The 9,389-nt window shown below is 35.0% G+C and overlaps 1 protein-coding gene and 1 long non-coding RNA gene across 4 annotated transcripts; both read left to right on the top strand.

Annotated features, from left to right (window-relative positions):
* Positions 1–681: 681 nt before the first annotated feature.
* Positions 682–1,669, top strand: LOC118487279. Of its 3 annotated transcripts, none has more exons than XM_035983965.1 (4): positions 682–1,000; positions 1,101–1,124; positions 1,211–1,267; positions 1,426–1,649. In XM_035983965.1, exons 1-4 carry the CDS (start codon positions 889–891, stop codon positions 1,632–1,634), a joined length of 402 nt encoding a protein of 133 aa, XP_035839858.1. In that variant the 5' UTR covers positions 682–888; the 3' UTR covers positions 1,635–1,649. The 3 variants fall into 3 exon arrangements, 1 of the variants encoding a protein (XP_035839858.1); XR_004881190.1 differs by having other exon boundaries at positions 687–1,013; positions 1,426–1,669; XR_004881189.1 differs by having other exon boundaries at positions 687–1,000; positions 1,076–1,124; positions 1,426–1,654.
* Positions 1,670–2,024: 355 nt separating this feature from the next.
* LOC110911948 lies at positions 2,025–5,448 on the top strand. Its single transcript, XR_002577498.2, has 7 exons — positions 2,025–2,236; positions 2,376–2,425; positions 2,636–2,684; positions 2,763–3,498; positions 4,234–4,478; positions 4,592–4,711; positions 5,206–5,448. It is a non-coding gene; the product is annotated as an uncharacterized LOC110911948 (long non-coding RNA).
* The last annotated feature ends 3,941 nt before the right edge of the window (positions 5,449–9,389 follow it).

Raw genomic sequence — 9,389 nt, 5'->3', positions numbered from 1 at the left:
ACTTCCCACCACCGTCTTCTTCACCGACCAACCACCTCCCACCACCAACTTCCGCCACCGACGAACCACCTCCCACCACCGTCTACCCCACCGACCAACCACCTCCCACCACCGACGAACCACCTCTTTTCATATCTGATTGTTTTTGAAGATGATGGTGGTGAACAAGTTTGAGAGAGAGAGAGAGATGAGACCAGGGATTTCATTTTGGGGTGTGATGTGATGAAAGGTCTTGAGAGTATAAAAAGCAACAGAGACAGAGAGATGTGACATTTATAGTAATTGACCAAATTAACCTTTAGATTATAAAATAATAGTGTGTAGGTGGCATGATCTGATTAGTGGAGAGTGGTTCTCGCGGTTCTCGCAACTGGGGGTGGTTTTCATTTTAGCGGCCCCCTATAATATATATATATATATATATATATATATATATATATATATATATATATATATATATATATATATATATATATCTATACTACTTTAATAAACATATGTGAAGGACAAGATGGTAATTGAACAAGGTGTTGAAAAAACACTTAATGCACAATGTACAACTGCTAAGGCACAAGAAAACACAAACAATTTACCCTTCACCCGGATCATTATCAACCATCCATTTTTTTCACTTTTTCACATGGATCACGATCTGGACGGCTGATATTCATTTCACACGGATCAACCTTTCCATTCCCTTCTCTCTCACAATCTTCTCTCTCACAACTCACACATCTAACAAAACTTCATCAGACCTTCTCTCTCGGCGACTCAAGAATATCATGCCCTAGATCTGCCTCTGAATCGTTTATCTAACAACAAATCTCACATATTTTCGAGCTTTTTCTTTCTCAAACACAGTGGTGGTGATAACCCAGACGATAGAAGATGTCGGATATGGTGGTCGTGGGTGGAAACCTAGACGGCTGCGGAGGGTGCCTGTATTTTCTTTCAGCAATCTTCTGTGGAGTTTGGGTGGCTTTTTTGTCAAGATCGACTGGTTTGACCGCTCGGTATCTTTCTTTTTACAATATTTTTTTTTTGTTATTTGAATCGGATCTGTGTAATATTTCAGATCTGTCGTTGAGTTCTTCGTGTAGGGTGCACCGGAATAACCAGATGTGGTATGTGTTCTGTAGTTTAGGTTTTTTTTTCTTTAAAGAAGTTTGTATCTTTAATTTGAAGTTGATTATTCTGTTTATCTTGCAAGTATCACCTGGAATGAACAAGCTGGATAACCAGTCGATCTCTAAAAATTTTCAGCAAGGTATTGTTCGAGCCCTAGCTTTTTTATTCTGCGAAATGTTTGTTTGTTTGTTTGTTTGTTTGTTTGTTATGTGGTATGTGTTCTATTGTTTAGGTTTTTTTTCTTTAAAAAAATTTGTATATTTAATTTGAAGTTGATTATCGTGTTTATCTTGCAAGTATCATCTTATCTTGCAAGTATCATTTGGAATGAACAAGCTGGACACCCAGTAGATCTCTACACAATTTCAACAAGGCATTGTTCGAGCCCTAGCTTTTTTATTCTGCAAAATGTTTGTTTTTTATTGGTGAGGAAATTATTATATTACAAACTACTAGGGGTGTGCACGGTTCGGTTCGTTTTTAGCATTAACCGAAACCGTAACTAACAAAAGTATTTGATTGCTGTTTCTATTCTTTAAAGTATTACTAAAAAATGCATGAGTTATAATAGCTGGATGGTTAATGATTTCGGTGGTTTGAAATCGCAACCATAATTTAACTTATTTTTTTAGTTTCAGTATATTTATCGTATTTGAGGTTTACTTTAATATTAATGTTTTTATGTTCTCTGGATAACTTTCATTGAATTGTTGATTGGGTATTTGCTTCTGGTCATCAAGCTGCAATTTTAATGTACCGGGAAACCTTGTGTTTGCTTACAGGATGTTTTACTAAATATGCCACACCGATTTCATTGAGGTAATTATTGTTTGGATATGTAAATATTAAATCCATACCATTTGTTTTGTTACAGGAGTTGAAGATGATGCAAGCTGCTGTTTTAGTTGGTGGTGGTTAGCAACGATAGAGATGGTGGTGGTCTGCGGCTTGTGGTCGTAATGGTTAGCGTCAACAGATTCTGGTGACCCAACCTAGGGTTTTCGACCAGATTCTGGTAGCCCTATCTAGGGTTCTGACCATAACACTAATCCGGTGAAAGTTGTAGATCTGGTCAGTAAGGGAATGACAACGAATTTCGTGTTGTGTGGTACTGTATCTCTCATTTCACTATTTTTTTAAATTTTAAGTTATAGCAAAAGATGAGGTTTTAATTTTAGCTAAGGTTCATAAAAACTTCATTAGAGATGATGGGGTTCCTTATTAAGTTCGTGTTCATCTTAATGTAGAAGAAGTGAAGTCCAAACATCCCAGAGTCACATATGCTGATCTCTATCAGGTGATTGTTTGAATACCAACTACAACTGGTCTGTAATCATGACTGCGTATCTTTATTATGGTTAAACTTCCACTGAAATTATGTTCAGCTTGCTGGCGTTGTTGCTGTTGAGGTGACGGAGGCCCAACTATTAAGTTTGTACCCGCAATAGCATCTCAGTAAGAAAATTCTTACGAGGTTGTACTTATTTTTCAAAATTTTCTTCACTAGGATTCAAACGTGTCGCCTAATGAAGGATGTCTTCCTGATGCCAAGCAAGGTCACTCGGTCCCATGATTTATTTCAATTGATTTCAGTCGTTCGGATGAACAGATTTCTGAATTTTACTTTTGTGCAGGCCCATCCCATCTCCGTGAAAAAATGTCGTTAAGAATCATAGTCCAAGCTCTTTTCTTCGAGCAGTTGCAGCTCAGGACCTCTATCGCCGGCTGTTTCTTGGTCTCCAACAATCTTGCAGACGGGTCAAGACAGTTTAGAAGCGGGTTAGGTGCAGCATCACAGGAGGGCGGTTGGAACACGGTTGGAACGCAGCGTTGATACTACTGCTCCTACGTTTGCCACCACCGGTGTCATCTTCACGAATAGGTACCGAGACCACTTTCTTCTTCCTTACAAACTTTGTTTTGTAAGTGGGATATGCTTTTGCAGCGATAAGCCCATTCTGGCAGTAGAAAACTTACCCATTTTGACCCATTACCCAACACTCTCGACATGCCCCTTTTGCCACCTCTAACCAAATTATTTATATGATAGTTTTACAGCTATTGACTTTTTTCTTATTTTTCATGTGGCTGTCACACCTGAGGCTTGAATGATGGATGAGGTTGTAAAAGATGATGTACCAATGTTATCAGCTACAAATTGGCCATCCGATAGACACGATTATAAACCAAATCAGAAATTCTCAAACACGAACAGAATTGTTTCGATATTCATTCCAGTGCCCTCCGTTTAAATGAGTTCTGGTTCAACAAATCGCATTGACCTTACCAGTCCCGTGCAGACTGAGAAAACAATGTTAGAAGTGCCTGTGGAACAAGAAAACATTAAACATAATAAAAGACAAGGGGGAGGTAATTATCACGGAACAAAAAGCGAACACTTGTTGAGGTTGGACAGTTGGGTTGAGTGGGTTAGGAAACCAGTCATATGGGTAGCTATTGTTTGCCAAAACGTGTCATTTTTTCAAGAACCAAAATGGGTTGGCTGGTTTGGGAAAAAGCTGAACAATGTTTTGTCTAAAATTAGAAAGTTTCTAAATTATGATTAAAATAGTTATTTACTTTCAACAGTTGTAGTTTTTGAATAACATTACTATCAGTCTGTTTGACCCATTTGACTTGTTTTCTTTGAGGCTACTTTTGTTTGATGTTTGAATAACATTCTCAAATGGGTCCTCTTCAGGCCACTCGATCCGCATATAATTAATTTGGTATGGCTCTAAAATGACTTAATACAATTTCATTTGATGACTTATGATGACAGATGATTTGGGTTAGATTATATCGGGTTGGGCACACAAGTTTATTTATTTGTAAACTAAAACCAAAACTGGTCAAGTGGGTAGAATGGGTTAGACTTTACTCAAAGTGTATTTTTGTTGCATACTTTCTTTTTGTTATTGAAATAAGGTAATCTTTGTTATCATATTTGACACTTCTTATTTATACAAAGGTGAGAAAGTGGGTCCAGCAGGTACTTTAACCAATGTTTGCTTTGGGTTGACCCTACTCATTTTGACGCAAACCAAAAGTTACTCCTTTTGACCCATTACTCAACTTGTTCCTTTTGCCTACTGTCTTACTCAGTTTGCAACGCCGCAGCCAGCGCAAATGCAGCGAACGCAGCCCCATCGGCTCAGCGAGCACACCCGCAACAGTTCAGCGAGCGTAGCCGTAGCGAAAGCAGCTGCAACAGCGCAACGAGCGCAACTGCAGCGAACGCAGCCGCATCTGTATCACCAAGCACAACCCCAGCGAGCCCGACGCAACGCCGCATCCAGCGCAACCGCAACGGCTCGGCGAGCGCAATCGCACTGAGCACAACCCCTAAGGTTAGCTATTATTTCATTTTATTGATAATCAACAACCATGGAGAAGTGGGTTATAGTAGTCTCTACTAATCATCTATTCATGTGTTTGTTTTAATTATTTTTTTATGTTCAAGGCGGAGAGACTGTTGAAAAAGTCAACGCAGTGACAAGGATTGTTGCAGCAGCCGAAGTGGTAGAGAACCTAGAAGAGGGAGATACGATGATGATGAGGGTCGAAGTTGGTCTCCTAACAGGTACACCTACACACACTTAGATATACACATTCATATTTGAGTGTATCTATGCATGTATCCTTTATTGATACTCTTGAGGATAAATAATGTTTGGTTCCATTGTTTTCTCAAGGTTTTTTATTTAATTGAGTTGACTTAAATTAGTTCTAATTTTAAAGCTTTGTGAAGATAAAACTATCTCATTGAAGAGAGATTTTCTTAGTAACTGCTTGATTTATTTCCTTTTACAAATTTTAGACCTGAGAGCCATCTATACTTTTTTTTAAACTGTAGTATTAAGAATATAGTTTTGACAAACTTTGACCCGTTTCCTATTAAGTTAATATCTTTATCAAATCCATAATTAGAACTTTTGACCCATTTACTTTTAAACTAAATTTATTATCTGTTCTATTAGGATGAATGGATGATAAATAACCCAAAACGACCACTTCAAAACTAAACTGGTCGAAATGTATTCACGTGTTTGTTTTAATTATTTTTTTATGTTCTAGGCAGAGAGACTGTAGCAAAATTCAAGGCAGGGGGACAGGGATTGTTATAGCAGCTGAAGTAGCAGAGAACGTCGAAGAGGGAGATACGATGTTGATGAGGGTCGAAGTCGGGACAGGGACCTGCTAACCCACAAACCCGACCCGTTTATACTCCAATTTTAAAGTGTGTATCTTTTAGTCTTCCGCAAATCAAAATTTTTAAAGGGTGTATCTTAGTCTTCTTATCTTCCGTATATAACCAAACTTGATAACTTAAACTTTTAACACAATAATAATTGTTTTGATATTCAAGTTACATACACACACCATAACTCAACATTACGGAACATTTGAGTATTCATCGTACCACCAGCGGAAACACCCGATCATATCTATCTTCGTTGGGCGATAATATCTACACACCAACTCCAGAGAAAACCAATAAATCTTGGGAAAACTCTCCATGGTGAGAATCGAACCAAGAACCTAATAGTCCCTTAGTCTTATTCCAATCCTAAGATGCCACTAGCCTATTATTTAAACAAAATCTTAATGCATATCAATATTTATCTAAAAAATCATCTAATACAAAGACTCGGTTTTAGAGATGTTACAAAGGTGTAATTAATAAATTCATGATTATCTACGATTAAACTTTTGTAATCATAATGTCTAATCTAGACCATGTATACTTAAAACTGAATTTTTATTTTTAATTGACTGTGTAATATTTTCTTAATTCGTCTGTGTTGGGATTTTTATTTTTAAATTCCTATGTTTATAGTGATATATTCTTACTTTTCTGTGTTACAAGGACTGATTTTGGAACTTAATTAGTTGTAAGCAAGCAAACAGAAATTTATTAAGGTTAAAAGATACATGCTTATTTATCTTATTTTGAATATTATTAAACAATGAGTACACTAAGGGGCACCGATTGCATTATTGTCATTCTTATGACTATTCATTTAATATATTTATTTACTCTTTTGTGTTGTTTGACTTTTGAGGTCCATCCTACAAAATCTTTTTTCTTTTTTTCAAATTCATCTTCATCCATTTAAATACACCATATTAAGAGCTTTATATATCTGTAAAGTAAATCTAACGGGTTGAGATTTAACTATTTGATGTGTATACAGATACGACATGTGATTATAATTTTTAGCAGCGATATTCGGGATAGAAAGGAATTTGAACTCTCTCTTCTTGAAACATGTGATGTATCCATGAGAACGCGGGCAAAGGTAGGATCCAAGATGAGAGTATGCTCCACATGTGCTGGCATAGGTCAAATTATAAGAATATAGGAAACGTCGTTTGGTATGTTCTCCAATGTTAAGAGGTTACTCTTTATTGTTGTGAGCATGTGGATTATGTTCTCCATGTTTGTTATTTTTTAAAAGCCTGTAAGGCTCATGGCATACGCCACACACAGATGCTACAAATAAGAAACTTAACAAACGTATAATACAATGTATCACGAGAAAATTGATAAACTCACAGTAAACGAATATCGCGCTGTAAATTGTCGTCCCGCCGCATCGCGCGGGTATACGTCTAGTATATATATATATATATATATATATATATATATATATATATATATATATATATATATATATATATATATATATATATATATATATATATATATATATATATATATATATATATATATATATACGGGAGAGTTCATTGGGGAACACTAGAAAAGTGGGGAACCGTGGAACACTTTTAAAAATTCAACTTAACATGTTAAAAATCAATTTTTTTAAATTCTTTTCAACTCTTTTCCTTATAAAGATGGGTAGAAACTATTTCAATAAAAAAATCATTTTGTAAAAAAAAATTAAGCATTTTTTAACTTTTTTTTAATTTTTAGTTTTTGATTTTTTTTATTAAAAATGCTTCTAAAAGTATCTATAAAAATGTTAAGTTAAATTGTTAAGAGTATTCCCCGGTTCCCCATTTTTCAGTGTTCCCCAATGAACCTCACACTATATATATATATATATATATATATATATATATATATATATATATATATATATATATATATATAGGAGAAAATGCCCAAAAGTGTGAGAACGGATTCTGGCGTAACACGTGTCACGCGACATAGTGAAGGACGGAGGTGCTTTTTTGTCCGTTTATATTCTTGTTTTAAACGCGTGTCACATCACCTTTACATTTTTTGGCGTTTAACAAATACGCTGCGTTTTTATTGTTTTTTTAGATCAGGAGCATAGTAAATATTTTGGCGTTTTAACTAACTATGGCTTTGATTGTTGTGCCATGTAGGATGCAGACCTATAATGTAAAAAACATCATTAATTTTCTTATTGTTTATTTTTTTTTTCTATCAGTTGTTGTGCCATGTAGGATGTAGGCTTGTAATGTGACAGACATTTATGGCGTTTTGAAAAGAAAAACAAATTCAATTTTCCATCTGGTGGCTTTTAATATAATAAATGTTTGGCAATAGTGTTACCGTCTCTTCATTTTACTGTTTTGCAATTACTGTTTCATTCAGTTTCATCTGTCAATTAGTGTTGCTTTTTCCAGTAATACTTTGTTTGGCATTTTTTGGCATTTTATATAGCAACAACGTGCTTTGCTAGCATCCGTTCTCACAGTTTTCATACTATCAGGCATTTTGGTGCTTGTAGTTTTTGGCGTTTTATACTCAATTTTTTTATTAGTAGAGAATTAGATAATAAACAACAGGGAATTAGATAACAAACAATAGAAAATGAAAAAAAATTCTAATCTAATTTTCTCATCTAAATCTTCACTGTCATCAGCCTCTTCTACTTTAATCTTTTTGGCGTTTTGAATACCTTATCTAGATCCTTATTTTCCTACATAATGCTCGTCTTTAGAAGATGCTTATTTTTAGTGGTATCCTGTATTGTGGTTTGATATATACTTGTTTGGTGACATGTTGAAGATCAATGCCTGCTCGAATGTATTGATTCCTTCATGCCATCCATATATCCATCAAGAACAAAGTGACATGATGATATATCAGTGTCATCAGTCTCTTTTTCATTAATATTTGTCCATCTCATTCAGCAAAAGCTTATAGAGATACCCACCTCAGAGAAGAATCCATTCTGTGAAACTTCATTCAGAACAATACTCAATATAGAAGAAACGAGGTTTCCCATCTGTGGCCTTTTTAACTATTTTTGGCGTTTTAAAGTGAATGGTTTCTAGGAAACATGGCGTTGTTTTTGGGTGTGATCAATTGATTGTGCAGAGACATCTCTCTTATAGGATGTTTTTGGCACGTAGTTTAAGCGAGATTTTATTTATAATAAATGATATTAAGTAGCCGTCTTTTCAGTTACCGTGTGTATTTTTATTGTTTTTGTTTAGCTTTTTTATGAGTTTTTAGGGTGATAGACGTGCCATCTTCCAAGTTTGGCGTTTTTTAATGGCTTTAAGTAGTTTTTGGCCTTTTTTTCAGTTTTGGCTTTTAATAAGACTTGTCCACATTACTTTTATTATAGTTTGTGAGTTTTTGGCGTTTTATTGCATTATGGCGTTTCACAATCATTATGTCTGTTTGGCGTTTTATTAAAATAATGTATTTTTTGTTCTTAGCTGAAAATTACATAACAAACAACAGAACAAGAAAATTTAAAAAATAAAAATATAAACAATTCATCTTCCAAATCTTCACTATCATCAGTCTTTTTCTTCTTTGAAACATGTTCACTAGCGGTTTGACTTTGGCATGCGTGAGTTTTTGTTGTTGAAGTAGGTTTTTTTGTGGCCGTTTGGAAAGACAAAATGACGTGAGTTTTTTGTTTGAATATTTATCTTCAAACCACTCATCCGTGTCATTCGTCTCTTCATGCCATTATAATATTCATCAATAACAAAACATAAAAAATGACATAAGTCTGACACCAGCATCTTTTTGTTGAAGACTTGTCCATCTCATGCAGCAAAATGTTATTGAGTTACAACACCTCAGGGAAGAATGCATTATGCGAAACTTCGCGTAGAACAATATTGAATATACAAGAAACAATGTTTGCCATTTTGGCGTTTTACCGAGAAAATAGTGTATCTAAAAGAAACGTCGATTTTTGGAATTTTTGATGTCTGAGTGTTTTGGCGTTTCCTAAGATGAATGGTATATAGTAAAATATGGCGTTTGGAGTTGGTGTGTTTGATGTTTTGGGTTTTTT

This window comes from Helianthus annuus, chromosome 15 (genome assembly GCF_002127325.2).
Source record: "Helianthus annuus cultivar XRQ/B chromosome 15, HanXRQr2.0-SUNRISE, whole genome shotgun sequence".
Classification (NCBI taxonomy): Eukaryota; Viridiplantae; Streptophyta; class Magnoliopsida; order Asterales; family Asteraceae; genus Helianthus; species Helianthus annuus.
Note: the sequence above shows the minus strand (reverse complement) of the source record. Positions and strands in the feature narration are given on the sequence as shown.

What these genes read in the sequence shown, in the direction of transcription:
- LOC118487279 (XM_035983965.1), top strand. Translation starts at nt 889, where the DNA reads ATGTCGGATATGGTGGTCGTGGGTGGAAACCTAGACGGCTGCGGAGGG. An exon ending in CACCGGAATAACCAGATGTG is followed by an intron (nt 1,125 to 1,210) that starts GTATGTGTTCTG and finishes TTATCTTGCAAG; the next exon opens with TATCACCTGGAATGAACAAG. An exon ending in CTCTAAAAATTTTCAGCAAG is followed by an intron (nt 1,268 to 1,425) that starts GTATTGTTCGAG and finishes TTATCTTGCAAG; the next exon opens with TATCATCTTATCTTGCAAGT.